The sequence below is a fragment of the Prionailurus viverrinus genome, chromosome D4, assembly GCF_022837055.1.
Source record: "Prionailurus viverrinus isolate Anna chromosome D4, UM_Priviv_1.0, whole genome shotgun sequence".
NCBI lineage: Eukaryota > Metazoa > Chordata > Mammalia > Carnivora > Felidae > Prionailurus > Prionailurus viverrinus.
The window spans coordinates 73,695,424-73,721,332 of record NC_062573.1 but is presented as its reverse complement, the minus strand read 5'-3'; the positions used below and the strand labels follow the sequence as shown (position 1 = coordinate 73,721,332).

The following is a 25,909-nucleotide window of genomic DNA, read 5'->3' as shown; positions in this document are numbered from 1 at the left end:
AGAACCATGGCCTGGCTGCAGTATCATTACTAAAACAAATCAATGTAGTCCCACGTATCCATTTATAGCTACTGACTTAACAAATGCTTTTTTCCCATCTTTACCATTAATAACAATGAGAAGCATTTTGAAGCAATTTGCCTTTGCAAGGCAGGGCAACAATAGACCTGTACTGATTTGCCTCGAGGCCATGTGAACTCTCCTGCTTTCTGTTGTAAAACAGTCCAAAGGGACTTTGGTCATCTTGATAGTCTACTTCACATCAGTCTGACCCAAGGCAATGATGACATAATGCTAATTGGACCTGGGGAGAGTGAAGTAACAAGTATCCTACACGTTTTAGTAAATCCCATTTATGCCAGAAGGTAGGAGATAAAGTCTGTGGAAGTTCAGGGGCCTCCCACATGTGTGATATCTTGAAGGGGTGCAACAGTCTGGGGCACATCTCTTTAAAGTGAGAGACAAGTTGCTGTATCTTGCATTTACCATCATGAAAGGCGCAACGTACGTTGGTTCTCTGGATTTTGGAAGCAATGTATGCCACATTGGAGCATGGTGTTCCAACCCATCTACCTAGCAAGCTGTGAGGCTAGTAGTTTGAGTGAGATCCAGAGCAAGAAAGCATTCTGAAGCAGTGCAGACTATGGTGCAAGCTTCCATGCCACCTGAGCCTCATGGCCTAGCAGACCCAATGATATTCAAAATGTCTGTGACTGAGAGACTGCCTTATGGAACCTCTGGCAATCCCTAGTAGGGAACTCATAGCCTGCTGGCAACTATAACCCTTTGAAAGCAGCTCTGGCTTGCACCTGTGGCTTGGTAGAGACTGAAAGCCTCGCCATGGGCCATCATGTATGTGTGTGACCCAGACTACCCAACACGAATGGGAACCTCCACTGAACCATCAAACTCTGTATGTGCAGCAGCAATCCATTATAAATGGAAGTGAGATACATGCAGTCAGTCCCATGCAGATCCAAGGGTCAAGTGAACTGCCAAGCAGATGACTCAGCCTCCTACACTGCCTGGTCCCCTGTTTCACTGCATGTGCATGGTCTCCTGGGAAGGTTTCTATGACCACTTGATGAAGGAGTATGGGTCTGGTATACTGTAGGATCTTCTGATATGCATCTGTAGCATCCGGTGTACAGCTTCATTTGATGGTGGCCCTGAAAGATCATGGGGAAGGGAAATCCTCCCAGTGGGCAGAACTTTGAACAGTACACCCGGTTGTCACTTTGTGTGAAAGAAGAGACTGTTCAGATCTCAGCTGATTCAAAAACCGTAGTAAACAGATTGTCCAGCTTGTTAGGGGCTTGGGGAAAACAATATAGGAAAAAGAGTATCATGAAGGCATGGGGGGCGGGAGAAGTATGTTAAGGTATGTTTCAGAACACAGACAGAGTATATAGTACAGAAGATGCTTGTAATAGGTGGGTTGACCAGATAACTTGTCATGTGGATACCAGTTGATTTTTTTTCTAATTTTTTTAATGTTTATTTATTTTTGAGAGAGAGAGAGAGAGACAGAGCACAAGCAGGGAAGAGGCAGAGAGAGGGAGACACAGAATCCCAAGCAGGCTCCAGGCTCTGAGCTGTCAGCACAGAGCCCGATGCGGGGCTTGAACCCATGAACCGTGAGATCGTGACCTGAGCCAAAGTCAGATGCTCAACTGACTGAGCCTCCAGGTGCCTCATGGATACCAGTTGATTTCTTTCTCCAGCTACTCTGATGCTTTCTCAATGAGCCTACCTATGCACAGAGTGGCCATAAATGGCAGGGACAGAACTAGGCATAAGTTGAACAATATGGACTTCCCCTTATTTGGCTGCCATCATTGCCAACTGCCCCACCTGCCCACAACAAAGGCCAGCCTTTAGCTCTGATATGGACATTTGTGTAAAACAAGAAACAAATTAAATCATGGGCACAGGGCAATATATGAAAGTGTTGAATTACTATATTGTACACCTGAAACTAATAGAACACTGTATGTTAACTAACTGGAATTAAAATAAAAACTAAAAAAAGTAAATAAACATTAGGAACTTGATAAAAACATTAAATAAGTAATCAAATAGCTTAGCCTTCTCTCATTTTCTCTTTCACTTCCATTGATCAGACAAGGGCTTAGAGGAAATCTAGAAGGTTCAATATTTAGTTTCAGAAGTCCAGACGTTGACACTTGGGACTTAGGAGTCTCAGGCTTAGGATTTCTATTTAAAAAAAAAAAAAGGAAAGAAAATAAGGGCATAGAGCTAATTTGAACACTAATTCAGCTATGAGTATCCTTTGTGTTATAAATGACTGACCCATAAACTTTTAAAATAATATATTTATTAAATATCCACTAGAATGGCTCAAATTAAAAAGACTAACCATACCAAGTATTGGCAACAGTGAGGAAGGACTGGAATGATCACACATGCTGATGGGAATATAAAATGAGACAACCACTTTGGAAAACACTTTGGCAATCTCTTGAAAAGTTAAACATGCACTTAGGCTATGGCTCAGTGTTTTCAATCCTAGTCCTTATCCAAGGGAAATGAAAGCCTGTACGTACACCAAATTGTTCATGGCAGCTTTATTTACAAGAGCCCAACATTCCCCAATGTTTTGGGGAAAAACCCAAAATGTCCATCACAAGGTGAAAAGAGAAACTTTGCAATTCATGCAATTGAATACGACTCAGCAATAAAAAGGAGTGAATTATTGACACATGTAACAATATAAATGAATCTCAAAATGATTGTGCCAAATGAAAGGAGTGACATAAAAAAGTACATGATGTATGATTTCATTTATGTACAATTTTTAGAAAATGCAAACTAATCTACAGTGACAGAAAACAGATCAGTGGTTGTGTGGCATAGGAGGGAAGTTGGGAGAATTGGGAGGAGGAATCACAAAGGAGCACATGGAAGTTTTGGTGGTGATGGGTATGTCTATTACTTTGATCATGGTGAGCGTTTCATGGATTTATATATAGATCTAAACTCACCAAATTGTACATTTTAAATATATGCTAGCTGTAGTATATCCATTACTTCTCAGTAAAGTTGTTTATTTGTATTTATATATTTTTACTTATAATCCAATCCAGTAAAAAAGATTGTCTGGGTTTGATTAAGCATGTAGTACAGAGGTTTCAACTGAGAAACAGATCACTGAAACCTTGCACAGTTAGCAAGAAGTGGGAAGGAAAAGGAAGAAAGGATGCTGTGTGCCAGGTACTTTTTAGGGTTTTCTGGGTTTTTTTGTTTTGTATTTACTTTTATGTACTCCTCATGTCACTCCTAAAAGACAGGTAACATTATCCTTTTTTGAGAGTAATCTCTACACCCAACATAGGGCTTGAACTCATGACCCCCCAGATCAAGAGTCACGTGCTCTACCAGCGGAGTCAGCCAGGCACCCTTAGAAGTAAGGAAACTTTAGCTCTGAGAGGAAAAGCAACCTAAGTCCATCTATATCTACTTCGTGTTCTTTTGCCCGTACCATGCTGTCTGTCTCTGTCTCTGAAGCCAGATTTAAGTGGGCTTCATATGACAAATATAAATCAAAGTAAAGCTTTGGGAAAGGAGAAGGCAAATGGAGGGAAGCAACTCCAAAATGGCGACAGGGACAGTTGTATTCAGGAAACAGTGGACAAGCCAGCTCGACCAAGGAAAAGCATTCCTGTGGGGAAGCAGAGTCAAAAAGACTTCTAATGGTGAGCAGTCAGATTTTTGAAGGCCATGAACATCAGAACAGAAAGTTAGGACTTTGTCCATAGGCTGTGGATCTTAGTGAATAGCAGGACCGACTTGCCAATTAAGCAGGAGGCACAGTGTCTAGGACCCATGGTACATTCAGGAGTCTAAAAAAATATTTTAATTTTAATTTATCTCAACATGAAAGAAAAGAATATATAAAGTGAATGCAGTTTGGATCATATACATCCGTCTTTGTAATCATGCAGTTGTAAAATATATGTATATATTTAATATAATTACATATAGTTTTTTTCTGATGGAGAAAGAGACCCACGAAGGCAAAGTGCCTAGGGCCCATGGCGTCACAATGTGGCCCTGGATATGAGTAGGAGGATTCAGGAATGACTTCAGACTTTGGAAACTGCAAAGTTCACACCAAATGGCTAACTGTGTTATTGACTGAGATGGTGAAATCAGGAAAAGCAGTTTAGGGGAAATACTGCTCTGCTGAGTTGGAGGCTGATGCAGAAATTCCGGACTTTGATCAGGGTGGTGGCTTTGGGGAAGAGGAGTTCTTTGAACTGGGATGTAACTGGGATTGAGAAGAGAAAGTTGAATATGAGAAACCACCTCAGGAATTTCCCACCCCAACTGCTGGATGATCCCAGGCTTCCTCTCATTGCCGTGACAGGAAGAAAAGGGTTGAGAGATGGCTCTCACCTCTGAAGGCAGTGCTGGTTCATGACCTCCTGTGTCATTAACTTGAGCCTCTCTTGTCTCCTTCACGTCACCTCATTCTCTGTGGTCCTACACACTTATGTAGGTTACATTTTCATTTATAGAGTATTTGAATTTAACTGTAATGTCATAATAATATTAGCAATCACAGTTTTTATTTGTAAGAACTTTCAAGTGCAAAAGTATTTTCTAGTAAGTGTTTTATAGGATATAATGTGCACAAGAGATAGGAGAGGCAGATGACTCGATTTCCCACTCCACAGATGAAAGAGCTTGACAGAGCTCCCCGTCTTTGGTAGAACTGGGATAAAGATCATACCCCTTGACTCCCAATTCTCTTTCACCCTTACCACCAGCAGCAGTAAGCTTAGATTTAGTTTAAAGGAAGTCCAAGTCGTCATCACTTTGCAGGTTACAATTCAATTTTACAATACCAAAAACTTCTTTTTTTTTTTTAAGTTTTATTTACTTTATTTATTTATTTATTTATTTATTTATTTATTTATTTATTCATTCATTCATTCATTTTAAGTTTCCTCTCTTCCTTTCTTCCTTTATCCACTGTCTCTCACTCCCCTCCTCCTTTTCCCTCTACCTTCCTCCCTTTTGTGTTCACATCTTGACATTACTTCCCCAGTATTTGTCTTCCATTCATCATCATTCTGTCTCCTGCATCTGCATTTAAACAGCTGCAATGTCATCAAATAGCCGTATCACACTTCCCTCCTGCTTGCTCGATAAACTTGCATTTCCGGAGTAAATCCATAAACTTTTTACCAGTATATGTTCAAACAATCCAGTTAGAAAATGGGCAAAGAATATGAAGAGACATTTCACTGAAGAGGATGTTTGGGTGGCAAATGAACACAAAAAAGATGTCCAACATCATTAGCCCTTAAGGAAATGCAAATGAAAACCACAGTATGATATCACTATGCTTCTGTTATAACTGCTAAAATAAAACATAGTGACAAGACCAAATGCTGGCAATAGTGAGGAGAAATTAGATCTCTCACGCATTGCTGTGGGCAGGTAACATGATACCCACTCTGGAAAATAGTTTCTTAAAGTACTGGGGCGCCTGGGCGGCTCTGTCAGTTGAGCATGTGACTCTTGATTTCAGTTCTGGTCATGATGCCAGGGCCATGGGATCGAGCCCTGTGTTGGGCTCTGCGCTGAGCATGGATCCTGCTTGAGGTTCTCTCTCTCTCTCTCTCTCTCTCTCTCTCTCTCTCTCTTACTCTCTGTCTCCCTCTCTCCCTCTCTCCCCCTCTGTCCCTCTTCTCCACTTGTGTTCTCTCTCTCTCTAAAATAAAAAAAATTAAGAAAAATACTAAACACACACTTAGTGTATGAGTTATAATCATACAACCTGAGCATTTGTCCCAGAGAAATGAAAACTCATGTTTGCACAAAACCTTCACACAAATGTTCATAGAAGGTTTACTTGTAATAGCCTCAAACTGCAAACAATCAAAATGCCCTTGATAAGGGAATGATTCAACAAACCATGGTACAATGATACCATCAAATACTATTCAGCAACAAAAGGAACAAACTATTGGTACAACAACTTCATGGATCTCAAGGGCATTGTGCTAAATGGAAAGAAGTGAATCTTAAGAGGCTTCATGTTATATCATTCCATTGATGTGAGATTCTCAAAATGATGAAATTATAGAGATGGAAAACAGATTAGCAACAGCCTGGAGTTAGGGATGTTACTGGGGGAGAAGGTGGGGTAGCACAAGGGAGATCTTTGTGGGGTGGGATAGTTTTATATCCTGATTACAGTAGGGTTGCATGAATCCACATGTGATGAAATGGCATAGAACTATGCCATTGCATAGCATCAATGTCAGTTTCCTGATTTTGTTATTGTCCCCTATTACACTATAGTTACATAAGAGGTAATCATTGGGGAAGACTGGATGAAGTCTACAGGAGAACTTGAGTCCATTGTGTCTACTATTTTTGCAAGTTTCTGTGACCCTGTAATTATTCTAAAATAAAAGTTTAGGGACGCCTGGGTGACTCAGTCTGACTCTTGATTGTGCTCAGGTCATGATCTCACAGTTCATGAGTTTGAGCCCCATGTGGCAGAAGCTTTTCTTTGCTTTTTTTAAATGTAGTAAAATGTAGCAATTAGCCAATTTTTAATGACTACTAAAAATATCTAGTAATGTCTTCATTATTTCAAAGATATGAAAAAATTCCCATATGTTTTCATTAATTTTTTTTTTTTTTTTTTAGCGTTTATTGGTTTTCAGAAACCGAGACAGAGTGTGAGTGGGGGAGGTGCAGAGACAGAGGGAGACACAGAATCCCAAGCAGGCTCCAGGCTCTGATCTGTCAGCACAGAGCCCGATGCAGGGCTCAAACCCACAAACCGTGAGATCATGACCTGAGCCAAAGTTGGACACTTACCTGACTGAACCACCCAGGCACCCCCCCATATATTTTCTTTCTAGAACTCTACATTTTACACTTAAGTCTTTGATCCACTTGGAATTTTCTTAGAGTAAGGTGTAAGATATGGTTCCAACTTAATTTCCAGATTTCAGTCTTTCCTGCCTTCTCCATACTTGGGGACTTTTGGACTTCTCTCTGATCATCAGTGGGGAGCTGTTTTTAGCTTTAGCCAGAACTATTTCTCAGGTGGTCAAGTTCAGTCCTCCTGGATTAAGGCTGGCTCTTCTTTTGGACCTAATATCTCATCACTTAACCTTATGGAGAATTTACTCCTGGATAATCTGAATCAGTTTGTGATTTCTTGTTCTGTTTTGACCAGAAGCAGTGCATAAAAAAATTACAATGCCCAGGGATCAGCACTTGCTTCCAGAGCTCTCCTGAGCATGCAACCAGCATCAGGTATCATCACTGGTCATGTTGCGTTTCTAGGATTTGTAGATTCAGAGTGGATAGAGAGTAATAGTTGGATTTAGGGGTGTGGCAGTGGCCCTAACTGCATCAGAAGAGAGCCTATAGTTTTGGGGTGACCTCCTGGTTTGTCCCGACTCTCCCTGTGGTGGATGGGAAAGTAAGAATAGAGGAAGCTATGGGAATGCAAGCTGGTGCAGCTGCTCTGGAAAACAGTATGGAGGTTCCTCAAAAAACTAAAAATAGACTACCCTACGACCCAGCAATTGCACTACTAGGCATTTATCCAAAGGATACAGGTGTGCTGTTTCGAAGGGACACATGCACCCCCATGTTTATAGCAGCACTATCAACAATAGCCAAAGTATGGAAAGAGCCCAAATGTCCCTCGATGGATGAATGGATAAAGAAGAAGTGGTATATATATACAATGGAGTATTACTCAGCAATCAAAAAGAATGAAATCTTGCCATTTGCCACTACATGGATGGAACTGGAGGGTATTACGCTAAGTGAAATTAGTCAGTCAGAGAAAGACAAAAATCATATGACTTCACTCATCTGAAGACTTTAAGAGACAAAACAGATGAACATAAGGGAAGGGAAACAAAAATAATATAAACACAGGGAGGGGGACAAAACAGGGAGACTCATAAATATGGAGAACAAACAGAGGGTTACTAGAGGGGTTGTGGGAGTGGGGGGATGGGCCAAATGGGTAAAGGGCACTAAGGAATCTACTCCTGAAATCATTGTTGCACTATATGCTAACTAATTTGGATGTAAATTAAAAAAAAAAAAAAAGAATAGAGGAAGCTGGTCCGACATTCACCTCCTTCTTGCTCATATGCCTGAACACAAGCAGGGGTTTGCATGTGGCCCCTGTGCTGATTGATCTGTGACCATTTGCTACCGGTTGTTAAATATTTTTAATATCCGTACCCTACCCCCCACCTCCAGTAGAGGCTTTGTTCTACTTTCTCTTGGCTACAGAGTTTAGTTTCAGAGGTCATAACTTGACCCTGTGGGTTTCTCAATCACATGATATTTACTGAAAATTGGGATCTGCCCTACCTGATGATGGATTTTTTATTTTGAAGTCCTGTTGGGACTTTCTTTTTGTAACTATGTCTCCATTAGCATTTTAAAGGGGAGCCAGATGGATGACTCAGCCAGGGTTCTTTAGCTGCCCACATAACCAGGAAGAGCTTAGAAGCAGGTTTTAGAGCCAACCCCTGGAAGTTGTATCCATTTTTTGGTTTAACCTGTCTAGAAGTTGGTGTGCTAATAATTGTAAATAATATAATGGTTTACTGGATTGTTCTTTGTCGAGTTAAGAAACAATGGCTATAGGAGAACCAAATACTAGAAAGCGTCGTCTCCCTGAACTTGTGATTTCCTAGGGCCGTGGGTTGTAACTGGGGGTGTGTCAGGATCACCAGAAGCTTAAAGACCCAGATGCCTCGCTCTTACAGCTCCCATCCGGCCCTCCTGGCAGGTGGGTACTTGAGAACATGGGGGTAGATGTTTGACAAGGGACAAAGGAAGACTCGTCTGCTTAACCTACTTACTGATGTTCACCCAACCTCATCTGATAGGGTTAACTCTTTACTCCTAGTGTTTCATCCGTTTGGAGTCTCCATCAAACATGTGGAAAAGAATAACTCATTGTGAGCTTCCACCTAGTAGCCTCACCTCACCAGGGCTCCCTTTTTCATGCTATAATGTTGCTCTACTTCTCATGATCTTTGAAATAGATTTAAGTGAATGGCTAATGCTTTCCTGCCTTAAAAAGAAAAAAAGAGAGGGGTGCCTGGTTGGCTCAGTCAGAAAAGCATGCAACTCTAGATTTTTGGGTCATGAGTTTGAGCCACATATCAGGTGTAGAGATTTCTAAAACAAAACAAAACAAAAATAAATAAAGTGATCCACTATATTAAATTATCTGCTGATGGTTACACAGGCTCCTGACAGTCTATGCATCAGTGTCTCTTTTCACTCTACTATGTAGTCTCCCAATGAAACAGAGTTGAACCAATTGATCTCTGAGAATGCAAAAATTTAAAAAAATCTTGAAGATTCTTGACTGTTTTACTAATAACTCTGTCAACAGCACCTGCAAGCTCCAGAGCCTTCTATTTCTAACTATAAATTAGTGAATAAATTGAATTCTTTTTTTAATTTTATTTTTTAATTTTAATTTTTCAAGTAATCCCTATGCCCAATGTGGCTCCCAAACTCATCATACTGAGATCAAGAGTTGTATGCTCTACTGACTGAGCCAGCCAGGCGCCTCTCTATTTGTTTATATTTACCAGTGTGTTAGCCAATTTTGTTTACCTCCTCCCCCTATTTCCTTCTGTCTCCTGTGATCATTTTCAATTTTTTTTAAATGTTTTATTTATTTTTTGAGAGACAGAGAGCACGCGCAAATGGGGGAGGGACAGAGAGAGGGGGACAGAAGACGTGAAGCAGGCTCTACTCTGGTAGCCTGACAGCAGTCTGAGGTGGGGCTCAGACTCAGGAGCCCTGAGATTATGGCCTGAGCCAAGTCGGAGGCCCAACCAACGGAGCCACCCAGGCAGCCCTCATTTTCCATCTTTAAGAATGTCTTTTAACATTTCCCTAGTGAGGGAGTCATTTGGTGATAAGCAATCTTAGTCTTTGTTTTTCTAAGGAGGAAAAGTTGTAGGGAGTATATATATGGTTGTGGTTGAGCGTCTCCAGCCTGGCACTCATTCTGTGATTTCCTTTCCTTTTGTAGGGTCCATCTTTTGTGTATCCCATGCTGCTCCCTGTGTTGTTCTTGTTGTTGTTGTAACTCCTTTATTTTGTGAAGCCCGCTTTACAGTGGCATCTTAAACAGGGGCATGTCAGATATAGTTTTGGAGCCGTTGCATATCTATAAATGTCTTTGTTTTACCTTCATACAAGATTTGTAATTTGATATAGAGTTTGGCAGGCATGCCTCCTTGAACATTGTAAATAAACGTCCTAACACCTTTCAGTATTGCCCTTGAGAATTAAATGTCCTTTTGATTCCCCATTGTCTGTGACTGTTTTTCCTCTCTGAAAGTGGTGAGAATCCTTAATTTATGTTGTTTCTCCAAAATTTTATGATTGTATGCTGGGAGTCTTTTTCATTTATTTAAATCAGGCAATTGGTGAGCAGTTTCAACCTGAAGACTATGTTCTTCTAGTCTGGACTTTTTTCTTTAATCTCAGTTCTTTGATAATTGTATTCCTTCCATTTTATCTGTTCACTTTTTCTGGAACTGCTATGAGTTACCTGATAGGTATCTATGATTTCTTCTCTCAGTCTATTGTCTTTTCTCCCTTATTTCCATATTTTTTTCTTTTATAGTTCTACCATCTGGGAGATTTGCTTAATTTTTGTAGTCTGGCCTTTCTACTGAATTTTTTAAGAACTCTGATTTTTCCAGAACTTTTTAAAATTTTTATTCTTTTTTCATAGCACCCTGTTTGGTTTTTATGAGTGAAATATTTTCTCTCATCTTGCTGAAAATAATGATAATATCTAAAAAGAGTATATTCTGCTTCATATGTTATACCTGTTTTCTTTGGATTCTTCTTCTGTACATGTTTTCTGTATTTTTCCTACTTGCTTTCAGCAAATGATAGCTATCCTTTGATTCTTTAAAAAAAATTTTTTTTAACATTTATTTATTATTGAGAGACACAGAGCATAAGCAGGGGAGGGGCCGAGAGATGGAGAGACACAGAATCTGAAGCAAGCTCCAGGCTCTGAGCTGTCAGCACAGAGCTCGACGTGGGGCTCAAACCCACAAATCGTGAGATCATGACCTGAGCAGAAGTCGGATGCTTAACTGACTGAGCCATTCAGGCATCCCTAGCTGTCCTTGATTCTTAACAAACAGCACATTCTATGAAGGGAGATTAAGAGAAAAGGGATAAAAAAGACTTGCTTTTACTGCTATTGTTTTGAACTAAGCACCTAATTCTTTTTTTTTTTAATTTATTTTTATTTATTTTTGAGAGAGAGAGAGAGAGAGAGAGAGCAAGTCGGGGAGGGACAGAGAGAGGGAGACAGAATCCCAAGCAGGCTTTGTGCCATAAGCACAGAGTCCAATGTGGGGCTTGAACTCATAAACCAGGAGATCATGACCTGAGCTGAAGTCGGTCGCTCAACCAACTGAGCCACCCAGGCGCCCCTGGGGGACTTTTAATAGTGTTGACTACTATAGTAAGGACATATTTCTTTGTCTTGAGTTTTGAGGTCCCATACATACTTATTAGAGCCCTAGAGCCCTAGTTAGGAGGACTGGGTTCTACTTCCTGGTTGTTACTGTGTGATCATTGGTGTATCTGAACCTCGGTTTCCTTATGTGTAAAATGGAATCCATTTCCCTCACTGGGCCATTAATGGGGATCAAATGTGGTAAACCAGTTGTCTTCAGCCATGAACCATCAGTCCAGATGCTCTTAAATCCCGCCATTCCACAAAGATATACAAGTGTAACACTTGCTCTCCAGGAGGCCATTCTTTCAGGAAAGATTACTTTTTGGCTGAGAGTTGGCAAACAGCTGCCACATTTTAATTTACTGTGATTTTTTTGTTTGTTTGTTTTCTTGTTTTGGTTTTGTTTCCTAACCTGGTCTAGTGCTAGTTTGTTGGCATCTGGATGAGAATCCTGAGGCCATATTCTGTTTTATTCAGCCTCTGATTGGTCTTTTAAAAACAAACATGGTTGCATGAAGTTGATGTCAGGAAAATGACTTTAATCCATTAGTCACCTTGGGTAGATAAGACAGGTGGCCACTGCACGTACAAAGGAATAATCCACAGTGACTAAGGCAAAAAGTAATCCCTTTCAGAACCAGGTCAAGCAGTTTATTTAGAGCTAGGGTGGTGACTCAGCCTGTTGAGGCTTGTACTTCCAGGTTGGGGGACCTGTGAGGTGTTTTGGGAGTGTGTGTGTAGCTTGGTGGGAAGAGTGATTTATCCTTCTGGAAGAGTCGCTTTGCATCTCTGTCTCTCTCTGTCTCTCTGTCTCTGTCTTTCTCTCTTGGTCTCTCCATCTTCCTCTCTCTCATTTGCTCTGGCTCTCACACTCTTTATAACTCCCTTTTGTTCTTTCTCTTCAGACTTGCTTTGACTTCTCTTTCTCCCCGGCACATTCTTTTAAGGTCTCCTGCAAGGCTTTTGCCTGAGGCCTGACAGGGCAGGGGAGGGAAGAAGACTGGTAGGTCTGTGGCTGCCCCTGGTGGAGCCTGTTCTGCACCCTTTCTATTAATCTTTTGTCCATTCCATTCTCTATCCTGTCCTCCGTTTGGAACCCAGTGATGTCCAAAGAGATGCTTTAATGGGAGTCTAGATGCTATGATCATCTTTCTTGTGACTTCTCATTGCCCCCACTCTTGATGTAGTCTGTGTTTTTGTTGTTGTTCTTGTTGTTTGAGAGAGAGAGAGAGAGAGAGAGAGAATCTTAAGCAGGCTCCACACTCAGCATGGAGATCATGACCTGAGCCACAATCAAGAGTCAGACACTCAACCGACTGAGCCACCAAGGTGCCCCTAGTGTATGTTTTAAAGACCCCCTAAGTCTTTGGAAATATTTCTGTGGAAGAAAACATGAGAGAGCTTTACCAGCCCTTTATCTGCAAGAGGCACACAACAGCAAATGAACAGATAAAAAGGGAAACATTATTGGGGGTGGTTAATTTTAGTTCTCAAGAGGATCATAGAGGACATCAAAGAGTAGCTAGGGATTGATTATCTGTAAGGAAAAAAATGTGATGCATATTTTTCTTCAAAAACAACCCAAAGTCATGACAAGCCATGACACAAATAAATACAAGACTAGTAATTAAGCACAGGTTTCTAAGATAATGATCCAAGAAAGACATAGTACAGAGATAAAGAGGAATATACCCGTATTTATTGAGCCTGTGTGCTATCTGGAAAGCTGTTGCAATAAATGATAAAAATAATAAATGATTCAAAGTTCTTGGGCTAAATATAGCTGGGTAAGAACAAACGAGTAACACTAGCAAAGTAGACTGTATTTCTGTGCACGAAGAGATGTTGTGAGCCATAATTCCATTCACTTCAGACATTTGTTAGGCACACACCAGGGACAAAGCTTTGTTCTAGAAATTGGAAGGAGCTCTACAATAAATAAGCCACTGTTATTAAGGAAATAAAGATTTTCTATTTCATATGTATTTCAGTTAATCAGATTAATGTGTTTCTTGTGTTGTACTCTGTGTTATTGCTCATTGGTCTTATTCCTACTAAGGCCGGGGGAGGATAAAACTTGTTACTCTCTCTATAGGGGATGTTCATCTGCCCTAAAGGAAGGAGCTGGGGAAGAGAGGCCACTCTCAGCCAGAAAGCTAGAACTCAGAGGGTTCTCAAAACTCAGAGCTACAAAGTATAAGCCACATATACGGCTGGGAGGAGCTCTGTGGTTTGTTGTTGTTGTTATTGTTGTTGTTGTTGTTTTATTGTTTTCCTCCAGAGCCTTAAGCAAGGCCTTCTTGCAATGTTCCGGCTTTGTTTTCTCTGTACTTCTGATCATACAAAGAAGGGTCTCGGATGCTTTGTGCACAGTGGTTCTGACAAAGTTGGTCTCTACCAGCAACATTAGCCTCCACCTGGGAAATCATCAGTAATGCACATTCTTAGATCCCACCCAGACAAACTGAATCCGGAATTCAGGGTGGGGCCCCGTGATGTGTCCAGCCTCCCAGGGCATTCTGACGCTGGCTCCTGTGGGGACCCACTACTGCGCCTAAGAACTGAGGGAGAACAGCGCCCTCTGGAGGCCCTGTGGTCACAGCAGCCTTGGAAAAGGATCCCTCTCCAGGGGAAAGGGGGACAAAGTCAGGGTTTCCAAGCCCATCTGTCCCTTCCCGCCCAGAGACTTATACCACGGTCAGTTTTGGAGGCTCCGGATTGATTTAATTAATGGATATTGCTCTTCTCTTCATAGAAGTCCAGGCTCTCAAGAATTTTAATTTGAGTATTTACTGTTCCGTGTACTTTTTCCAGTTCTGGCGTTCCTATCACTCCTCTACCTTCAGTGCTTGTGCTTAAACAGCCCTCTCAGCTGGTCTGCGGTGCCTCTGCCACAGGCCCCTTTCCGTTCTCAGCTTTTCCCTCTCTTCCTCACGCAGAAAAGTGTTGTTTCCTTTCCTCTGTGCTCGTGTAGCTCTTGCTACAGCAACACCTCTCACTGTGTGTCAGTTAGGAACTGAGTCCCCTCTCTAGACTGGAGGGCAGGGAAGACATTCTGATCCTTTTTATCCGCCAGCATTTAGCACAGTGCCTGGTTAACAATGGGTGATTGGAAAATGGTTTCCAAATGAATAAATGGATGAATGTAACCCATAGTCTAGTTATGTAGAACTAGTTTCTGTTCCTAGAATGTCCCACCTGTCTTCCTCCATGCAGTCCCTTTTAATGTGAAATGCCCTCCCTTGTGCATCTGTGGTCTCCCTGGGTCTTACTTATACCTGTTATTTTGACTGTTCAATAAACACGTTGGGAGTGAACTGTAGAGTATAGACTATGCACTTGATCTTGCAGGGCCACCAGCGGGCAAGTTTGCTAAGTCACACTGTTCCCAAAGGGCATACATGGTAAAAATAGCACAAATAACAATAATAACATTAATCTATAATATTAATGGGTTACATTGATTGAGTTCTTAGCGTGTGCTAAGCCTTGTGCTAAGCATTTTACATACATTATTTAATTCTTAAATTAGCCGATGAGAAAAGTGTCGGTATCTGTAAAATAATAGAGGCATTAGAGGGGTTAAATAATTTGCTCAAGATCATATAGCTAGAAGTGTCAAAGTAAAGATTAAAATCCAGATCTGGCTGACTCCAAAGTCAACTTGAAGCTAAATTGATCACTGACAAAATATATAAGTAGTAGAGACTTTGGTAGGGCAGAATTGTGAATCTAAACATAGTAGCAAAAAACCTGAACTCATATGCCACTCCATGAGCAAACTGATATTTATTGAGCACCTCATATGGGGCAGGTAACTTTCTAGGAGCGAGAGGATATAGGGGGTGAATAAGACAGACAAGATCCCTGCTCTCAGGGAAGTTACTTTCGTTCTTTTTTCCTTCTTCTTTAAAAAAATGTTTATTTGTTTATTTGTTTATTTTGAGAGAGAGAGAGAGAGAGAGAGAATCCCAAGTAGGCTCTGGGCTATCAGCACGGAGCCCGATGCAGGGCTTGAACTCAGGAACCGTGAGATCATGACCTGAGTTGAAATCAAGAGTCGGATGCTTAACCCAGGCACCCCATCAAGGAAAGTATTTTCTAGTAGGACAGTCTCTTTGAGGAGATAACATTTGAGCAAGCCATGGATAAGTAGAAGCCATGGGAAGCTTGGGGAAGAGTCTGTTTCAGGTAAAAAGAAGGAAGGGAAAAGGCCCCGAGGCTAGGAAAACTGGTGGAGGGACCAGCAGCCACAAACCACAAGTGGAATTGACTCTGGATCAAACTTCTGGCTCACAGGTACTGTAAGAGTGGGAGCCAAACCCAGATTGTGAGTGGCCCAGAAGTTGAAGGTAAGCACAGTGAGTTTTACGCCATCTAGGAGACTGGGTTCTACATTCTGCTGGATATTTCCTACTTTGTTGCCTTTTTAGAGTACTTTTGCAACAACCGAGCTACTTTCTCTCTGATGCTCCATTTACAGTGGCAAGATCCAATTCCCACAGTCTGTAGGGATAACATGGAGAGTCAGGAGGGAGGCCCAAGTGAGAGTGGATCTTTTGGTAAGGACACATAATTGAGAAACACAGCTAGAGCAGACCCAAAGTTGATCTGCTTTTTATGATCACAATGCCCTAACAGTTGCATACAGGGTCCTGTTTTGCTGGGACAGACCATTCCCCACAGCAGCCCCGCTGGCATGTTGCCGCTTCGGCTCCAAATCCGGTTCACGAGGCCCTTTTGCTCCTTCTTCTTTGACTCCGTATTTGACATCTTCCACGTGGTGTCTCCTGGGTCTGGCTTCCCTCTCAGTGATGGTTGCCTTCTTATGGGTGCTGTGAGGCTCTCTCTCCTTTGTCTGGGGGCTCACAGCCCTCCTCTTCACAAAAGGACTTCCCCACACCGTGCCACATGGCGTGGTCTAAAGTGATACTTCCTTCAGAATGTCCCTAAGAAAGAAGGACTCTGGGATGTGGGGAGCTCCTCTGCTCTCTTGGCCATGGCCAGTCACTGCAGTACCTCCCCCAGGACACCTGCATCCCTACACCTTTGTGGAGAATGTCGATATGTATTCATGCAGAAATATTTAAGGAGCATCTCTCTTGGGCCAGGTGCCATCTGTAGACGCTGGGTGGGGAGAGCTGTCAACCAAACAGACATGGCCCCTGCTGTCAGAGAAAACTGTTAAGTGAATAAAGCAAGATAATTTCAGATGATGATAAGTACCATGAGGAAAATAACAGAGAGTGATGTGGTAGCAATTGGGGGCAGGGAACCCAGACTAGGCCAGCTGTGTGAGCCTCCAAGAGGGATATTTGACAGACGCACACAACAGAGCACACAGTCTGGGAAGGTCTGGAGGAAGAACGTTACAAGCAGGGGAAAACAGAGCAAAGTTGCAGAGCTATGAGTAAACGTGGTGTTTCATGAATAGAAAGAGGGCAATGTACATGGAGTAGAGGGAGGGGAAGGGAGGTGTGGGGGTGAGATCTGAAGGCAAAGCCCATGCTAAGGAGTTTAAATTTTGTTCTAAAGACAAAGGGGAGCCACTAAGCAGGTGAGTGACCCCATATTATTTACATATACACAAATTATATTATATTACTTATCTCATTTAATTGTCTCAAGAGATCACCAGGTAATTGGTACTTGAAAACAAAGAAGGAAAAACACTAAAAAGTTATAGGTTGGATCCAGAGGTCACTGACCAAAACACTACGCAGAGCCTGAAACCTGAATCTTCAAACTCCCAAGTCCAGCGTCATGCTCCAGGCGCAGCTGAGCACAAAGTAGAAACAATGGCCAGGATGAGAATAGGGGTGTGATGTGGTGTTTCTTTGTGCACATTCTGGGTATATGACAGAGGAATTGGGAATGAATGTCGTAGAGGGATGTATATCTTTCTTTCTTTTAAAAAAATGTTTAATTCCAGAAGAGTTAACACACAGTGTTATATTAGTTTCAGGTATACAACATAGCGATTCAACAATTCTGTCTTTCTCTACCTGACTTATTTTATTTAGCATAACACTCAATGCTCATCAGGATAAATGTGCTCTTTAACCCCCATCACCTATTCACCCATCCCCCCACCCACCTCCCCTCTGAGAAGCACCAGTTTTTCCTCTGTATTTAAGGGTCTGGTTTTTTATTTCCCTTTTTTTTTTCCTTTCTTTCTTTTTTTTTGTTTTTTTTAAAATTTTTTTTAATGTTTATTTATTTTTGAGAGAGACAGACAGAGACAGAGCACAAGCGGGAGAGGAGCAGAGAGAGAGGGAAACACAGAATCTGAAGCAGGCTCCAGGCTCTGAGCTGTCAGCACAGAGCCTGACGCAGGGCTTGAACTCCCAGATTGTGAGATCATGACCTGAGCCGAAGCTGGAGGCTCAACCGGCTGAGCCATCCAGGCCCCCCACTTTATTTTGTTTTTAAATTCCACATATGAGTGAAATCATATGGTATTTGTTTTCCTTTGATTTATTTCACCTAGCATTATACCAGATCCATCCATGTTGTTGCAAATGGTATGATTCTTTATTATTACTAATATTCCATTGTGTGTGTCTGTGTGTGTATGTGTGTGTATCACATCTTCTTTATCCATTCATCTATTGATGGGCACTTTGGTTATTGTAAATAATGTTGCAGTAAACTTAGGCGTGCATACATCTTTTCAAATTAGTGTTTCATTTGTTTTTTTTAAGTTAATTAATTTTTTATTTTTAAAATTTTCTAAATGAAATTAATTGTCAAATTGGTTTCCATACAACACCCAGTGCTCATCCCAACAGGTGCCCTCCTCAATGCCCATCAACCACTTTCCCCTCCCCCCCCCCCATCAACCCTCACTTTATTCTTAGTATTTAAGAGTCTCTTATGGTTTGCCTCCTTCCCTCTCTGTAACTATTTTCTTTCACCCTTCTCCTCCCCCCCGGTCTTCTGTTGAGTTTCTCAGGATCCACATATGAGTGTAAACATATGGTATCTCTCTTTCTCTACCTGACTTATTTTATTTAGCATAACACTCTCCAGTTCCATTCACGTTGCTACAAGTGGCCAGATTTCATTCTTTCTCATTGCCAAGTAGTATTCCATTGTGTATATAAACCACATCTTCTTTATCCATTCATCAGTTGATGGAAATTTAGGCTCTTTCCATCATTTGGCTATTATTGAAAGTGCTGCTATAAACATTGGGGTACAAGTGCCCCTATGCATCAGCACTCCTGTATCCCTTGGGTAAATTCCTAGCAGTGCTATTGTTGGGTCATAGGGTAGATCTATTTTTAATTTTTTGAGGAACCTCCACACTGTTTTCCAGAGTGGCTGCACCAGTTTGCATTCCCACCAACAGTGTAAGAGGGTTCCCGTTTTTCCACATCCTCGCCAGCATCTATAGTCTCCCGATCTGTTCATTTTAGCCACTCTGACTGGTGCGAGGTGATATCTCAGTGTGGTTTTGATTTCTGTTTCCCTGATGAGGAGAGATGTTGAGCATCTTTTCATGTGCCTGTTGGCCATCTGGATGTCTTCTTTAGAGAAGTGTCTATTCATGTCTTCTGCCCATTTCTTCACTGGATTATTTGTTTGTTTGGGTGTGGAGTTTGGTGAGTTCTTTATAGATTTTGGATACTAGCCCTTTATCTGATATGTTATTTGCAAATATCTTTTCCCATTCCATCGGTTGCCTTTTAGTCTTATTGATTGTTTCCTTTGCAGTGCAGAAGCTTTTTATCTTGATGAGGTCCCAATAGTTCATTTTTGCTTTTAATTCCCTTGCCTTTGGAAATGTGTCAAGTAAGAAATTGCTGCAGCTGAGGTCAGAGAGGTTTTTTCCTGCTTTCTCTTCTAGGGTTTTGATAGGTTTTCAGCAATTTTGAGTTTATTTTTTAATAATGGTGTAAGAAAGTGGCTTAGTTTCATTCTTCTGCATGTTGCTGTCTAGTTATCCCAGCACCATTTGTTAAAGAGACTGTCTTTTTTCCATTGGATATTCTTTCCTGCTTTGTCAAAGATGAGTTGGCCATACATTTGTGGGTCCAATTCTGGAGTCTTTATTCTATTCCATTGGTTTATGTGTCTGTTTTTGTGCCAACACCATGCTGTCTTGATGATTACAGCTTTGTAGTAGAGGCTAAAGTCTGGGATTGTGATGCCTCCCGCTTTGGTCTTCTTCTTCAAAATTACTTTGGCTATTTGGGGCCTTTTGTGGTTCCATATGAATTTTAGGATTGCTTGTTCTAGTTTGGAGAAGAATGCTGGTGCAATTTTGATTGGGATTGCATTGAATGTGTAGATAGCTTTGGGTAGTATTGACATTTTAACAATATTCTTACAATCCATGAGTATGGAATGTTTTTCCATTTCTTTGTATCTTCTTCCATTTCCTTCATAAGGTTTCTATAGTTTTCAGCATACAGATCTTTTACATCTTTGGTTAGGTTTATTCCTAGGTATTTTATGATTCTTGGTGAGATTGTGAATGAAATCAGTTTCTTTGTCTTTCTGTTGCTTCATTCTTAGTGTATAAGAATGCAACTGATTCCTGTACATTCATTTTGCATCCTGTGACTTTGCTGAATTTATGTATCAGTTCTAGCAGATTTTGGTGGAGTCTTTCGGGTTTTCCATGTATAATATCATGTCATCTGCAAAAAGTGAGAGCTTGACTTCATCTTTGCCAATTTTGATGCCTTTGATTTCTTTTTGTTGTCTGATTGCTGATGCTAGAACTTCCAACACTATATTAAACAACAGCGGTGAGAGTGGACATCCCTGTTGTGTTCCTGGTCTCAGGGGGAAAGCTCTCAGTTTTTCCCCATTAAGGATGATATTAGCTGTGGGCTTTTCAGAAACGGCTTTTATGATGTTTAAGTATGTTCCTTTCTATCCCGACATTCTTGAGGGTTTTTATTAAGAAAGGATGCTGAATTTTGTCAGATGCTTTTTCTGCATCGATTGACAGGATCATATGGTTCTTATCTTTTCTTTTATTAATGTGATGTATCACACTGATTGATTTGCAAATATTGAACCAGCCCTGCAGCCCAGGAATGAATCCCACTGGATCATGGTGAATAATTCTTTTTATATGCTGTTGAATTCGATTTGCTAATATCTTGTTGAGAATTTTTGCATTCATATTCATCAGGGATATTGGCCTCTAGTTCTCTTTTTTGCTGGGTCTCTGTCTGGTTTGGGAACCAAAGTAATGCTGGTTTCATAGAATGAGTCTGGAAGCTTTCCTTCCCTTTCTATTTTTTGGAACAGCGTGAGAAGGATAGGTATTATCTCTGCTTTAAATGTCTGGTAGAATTCCCCAGGGAAGCCATCTGGTCCTGGACTCTTATTTGTTGGGAGATTTTTGATAACTGATTCAATTTCTTCGCTGGTTATGGGTCTGTTCAAATTTTCTCTTTCTTCCTGTTTGAGTTTTGGGAGTGTGTGGGTGCTTAGGAATTTGTCCATTTCTTCAAGGTTGTCCAGTTTGTTGGCATATAATTTTTCATAGTATTCCCTGATAATTGCTTGTATTTCTGAGGGATTGGCTGTAATAATTCCATTTGCATTCATGATTTTGTCTATTTGGCTCCTCTCCCTTTTCTTTTTGAGAAGCCTGGCTAGAGGTTTATCAATTTGGTTTATTTTTTTCAAAATACCCAGTAGTGGGATTACTGGATCATATGGTAATTCTATTTTTAATTTTTTGAGGAGGAATGTATTTCTTTTTTTTTTTAAGTGTATTTATTTTTTTTAGTAAACTCTATACCCAACGTGTGATTCGAACCCGTGAGTCACACACTCTTCTGACTGAGCCAACCAGGCACACTTGGGAATGTTTCTTTTTCTTTTTTAAATAAATTTTTCTTTTATTTTTTTAGGTTTATTATTATTATTATTATTATTTTGAGAGAGAAAGATAGAGCATGAGAAGCTGAAGGGCAGAGAGAAAGGGAGAGAGAATCCCAAGCAGGTTCTGCACCTTCAGTGCAGAGCCCAATGCAGGGCTCAAACTCACAATCCATGAAATCATGATATCAGCTGAAATCAAGAGTTGGACGCCCGACTGACTGAGCCACCCAGGCACCCCGGGAATGTGTTTTTCTTAGTGGGCTAGTATATGAAGCAGAAGTGCACCTTGCTCTGGAAGAGGTTAACAATTTCTGGGAGATAGAGGAAGTAGTTCCAGAGAGGCTGACCTCAGGATTTTCAGAGTTCCGTAGAATTAAAGAGTAATAGTGACATTGCAGTAGCTCAATTTTATGGAACACTTACTAGGTGCCAGGCACTGCTCTAAATGCTTACACACACACACACACACACACACACACACACACCCCAATTACAGGCAGGGGAAAGGGCAGGAACAAAGTTCCTGAGATACTAATAAGCCTGGCATGTTTGATGAATAGGAAGAGGTCAGTGTCCTAAGAGCAGTAGTGTTTTTTCTCTTCACAGAAAGCCAGCGAAGAAGGTATCGTCATTATCCGAATGTTGCAGATGACGAAACTGAGGCATGGAGAGGTTAATAATTTGCCCAAGATCACTCAACAAGTAAGTGGCAAGAACTCAAGAGCCCACACTTTTTAACCATGACACCCTGCTATTTATTGAGTGGACAATATGTATGGAAACTCTACACAAATTATTTATGACATGACCCTGAAAGATGGCCGTTATTAGCCTCCTCCTTTGATAGATAAGAGAAGTGCGGAGACTCTGAGTAATTTCCCCGATGTTGTTCAGTGAGCTGGGACTCAAATCCAGATGTGCCTGATGCCTAAATCCATGCTTTTTGCTTTACATTCTACTACCTCTTAGTATCCCCAAGGAGGAGCCCTCTCAGACTGGACTGAGTAGCTGCTCTTTCCAATCCGAAGAAGTGCGGTGCTCACAACTGAGCGTTTCAGGTGTTCTTGTTATTAATCCACTGAGACGCTTGGATTGAAAGAAAGTAGCTCTGGAGTCTTGCTGAGAGGGGAGTTGGGTCGTAAGGCCTAAGGGGCAGGACCCTCCCAGAAGTGATGACTGAGAATGTGATTTTAAAGCCCAAAGCCACAACTTCTCCTACAAGGCAGAGGTAGGTAAAGTAACAACCACGAGGGAACTAGACAGGTGCATGGAATGACTTCGGGGGAAGCTCATTCTGTGCGCATTGCACCAGACCTGCTAGTCAGTCTTCTTTTTTTCATGTTTCCTCAATGATCTGACCCATTCGATACTCATTATCTTTCATATCTCCCAAGAGGAGACTTATGGGGACTTTGGTTTTTGGCCAAGAGAAGTCCAGGGTCATGCACGTACACAAGTTCTTCAGGTCTTATTTCTCTGAATATTTTTCCATATTCCTCATTAATCTTAAATATCTCTTATGATTATTTCCTAACAGTCAAATTCTTCCAAATGTATTACCAAATGTAATTGTGCATATGTATGTGTTTGTGTGTGTTTGATGTTGAAGGGACTATTTATAATGACTATTATGTTCTCACGTTGGAGTTTTATAGCATTTAATCACGATGAAATTTGTACAAGGAACAACCTTTTGAAATCTAAAGGTCAGTGCCAAGATAATTAACATTTTAGACAATAAGTTTACGGTATAATAGACCTACTGAAATCTTAGTCAAATTGGTCATCTATATTTAATCTTGTTAAGAATTCCTTCAAAGTTTCCACTGCTTATTTTCCTAGGGCTTTCCAGTCTTATGAAAAGAACTGAAATAGAGCTTTAAAACAATCTATTTCAATGAATCCATGTAGTAAATAGGTAGTGTTGCCATGAGTCAGTTATAACAAAAACCAAAACTGTATGAACATTATCAGCCTGTGATTATAAGGGTCTTTTCTGTTAAAGAAAGGATTTATGTCCACAGGGCTCAGAATTCATGAGGTTATACTATTCTATAGATTATTACTTTAATTAACATCCAAGGGTAACCCTGCCAAGTGCAGCCTGTAAGTGAGGGGAGTTAATGGCTTCAGGAACAGACCTCAACCAATGGGAATAAATGTTCCAGGCCTCCATCCTTCAGATGGACAACTCTACTTTTCAGGAGGTACCAGGGGTCAAGTTAGGAGTGACCTTGGCAACGCACTCTTAATATTGGCTTTTCTTCCTTCCCTGATTCACTTTCCCCCACTCCTGTTTCCCAGAATCATCTCACAAATAAACAACCTTCCCTCAGTCCAAGTGCTAGTGTCAAGTTCTGCTTTAGGGAAAATCTGAATGAAGACATTTGGTACCAGATCTGGCTCTAGAAAGCAGACCATTGTAATGGGCCTCTTGAAATGTCTTACCTACTGATGTCATGGCTAGTGGTAAGTGGGGTGGTGTTAATCCTTTGCAATGCTATAGCGTCACAATTGCTAAGGTTCTTGGTGTATGCGTTGGGATGAGGTATAAACGAAAGGGAAAGCACTGAGTTGGTCAGAGGCCCAGAACTTGAGTGGTATGGGGCAGTGGTAATTCTAAAGATGGTGGAGTTGGCTGGATGTCTGCCTTGGAATCCCTGAAGGAAAAGAAGAGATGCAAGTCAGCCAACTATTAACTCAAGGGAAGCTGTAAATGCCAGAAGGCTTGCTTGGCAGCATATGTGGAGATCCTTGTTTCTTGTAGCTATAGGGCGGCCTGTGCTAACAAGAAGGCTCTCAATTTAATAATAAGGTGGCAGGTCTGCAAAGAATACTAGAATGCACAGCTTCCACCAGTCTCCTATGCTAAAGTCAGGGTTCCAGGGTAAATAAATTTGCAAGGATGTGCCTGAGAACCTTGGCCCTGAGCCCTCCCCGTATTCCTCTGAACCCACCTAGCTGGCAGAAGCAGTGGTCCTCCTTGCTAGAGGAGAGAGAACAGCCTCCCTTCCCTGGAGACCATGCAAAGCCTTATCTAAGATGGCTGTGTTGCAAGATGATGTTTATTCTCAAGATCTGACACTCTCTGACACTCTCATCCGCACCTTCCAGCTCATTGCTTCCAGACCAATAACTAGGGTCAAGTCTCAGCATAACCCAAGAGGGGAGGTTTAATACCTGCTGTGATAGAAATAGATGTTCACCAAAATAATCTCAGGGCATGGCTAGTCTGTACTGTGTAGAACCAAGGAAGCATGTGCAGGAATGGATTTTGACTGTGTTGAGGTGGATGAGGAGGTGGAGGAACAGAATATAGAGCTCGTTAGGGACAGTGAAATGATTCTGGAACACTCTCCCATGACTCAGGATGAAATGTCCTGGCAAAGAAACATGCAGCTGGTTCCAATATCCTTCTGGGTGGCTGCATGAAGCTTAAACATGATGTAGAAGCATATGGAGGACGGGGTCCCTATGCTCAGAATGGTGGGCATGCTAGAATAGATTTATTAGATAAGATTGGGGAAGCTGCCTGCTGACTAGATTCTCAAAGAGGGCTCAGAAGGTACCCCTTTTATAAAGGAGATGAGGAATGCACTAGCAAGAGGCACCAGAATCACTGAAAGTGTCAGTGGTGGCTGCCTTTGTAAGGCTGGGACTGACGGTAGTAGGTGCCGTTGCAGAAATGATCCTCCTGGTGTCGATGGGAGCAGTAAGATTTCAGAATAACAGAGACCAGTGGCAGCATGTAAGCATCAGGCGCAAGGGAGACATAGCTATTATAATAACCAGCAGGAGGAGTGTCAGGCAGAGCGCCTTGACCTGCAAGGATCTGCAGTGATGGTTAATAGACTATGGTGTTCTTGAGGCTGAGACAAACGGTCACCAACTGGGGAATGCTTGATTACTATAACCAGAAAGAAAATAAGACTTGATGAGCCAAAGAGTGATGTCAGTTTCCACTATAAATGATTTCTCTTCCGGTTTTCATATTTCAGTAGTTCTGACACACAAAGCCTTCTGAAAGGGGGGGGTGGGTCCCTGAAGGTAGGCTTCTGCAACCCTCCAGCAAGTAAATACAGTACATATTCCTGTAGTTCTTCCCCAAGTAGAAGTCCACACGGGGGAAGTTTCATATGAGCCCTGTCCATATAGGCGTAGGGTCTGAGCTCAAAATGTTAAAGGCTCCCCATTATATTCCTATTCAATTCAGTTGCATAACCTTTGCAAAAACCAGATGGATGGTTGCAATAAAGGTTGGCTATGTAAACTTAAACTAAGGTAGCCCCAATGATAACTGCTGTAATATATGTGGCATCTATTTGTTACAGATCTGCTACTCCATATATGGCTATTGGAGTATGCCATAAGTGGCTGCTCCCCATATGGGGAATGCAGTTTCTTTTTTTCCCCCCAATTCTGTCAGTAACAGATGTCCAAGGTGTTCACAACATGGAGCAGACTGTGATATACTCACTGGCTTGGACTAAGGTTATATTAACTCTCCTGATAGCTGAC

The 25,909-nt window shown here is 41.4% G+C and overlaps 1 protein-coding gene across 1 annotated transcript in view; it reads left to right on the top strand.

Annotated features, from left to right (window-relative positions):
* The window catches only part of CD4H9orf85 (chromosome D4 C9orf85 homolog), a 101,025-nt gene extending 78,930 nt beyond the window's left edge, over positions 1-22,095 (top strand). Inside the window, exon 3 of the mRNA XM_047831407.1 lies at positions 21,998-22,095. Within this exon, the coding sequence (XP_047687363.1) occupies position 21,998 (1 nt within the window). The 3' untranslated portion in view covers positions 21,999-22,095. The remainder of the gene's footprint in view (positions 1-21,997) is intronic.
* Positions 22,096-25,909: the final 3,814 nt, after the last annotated feature.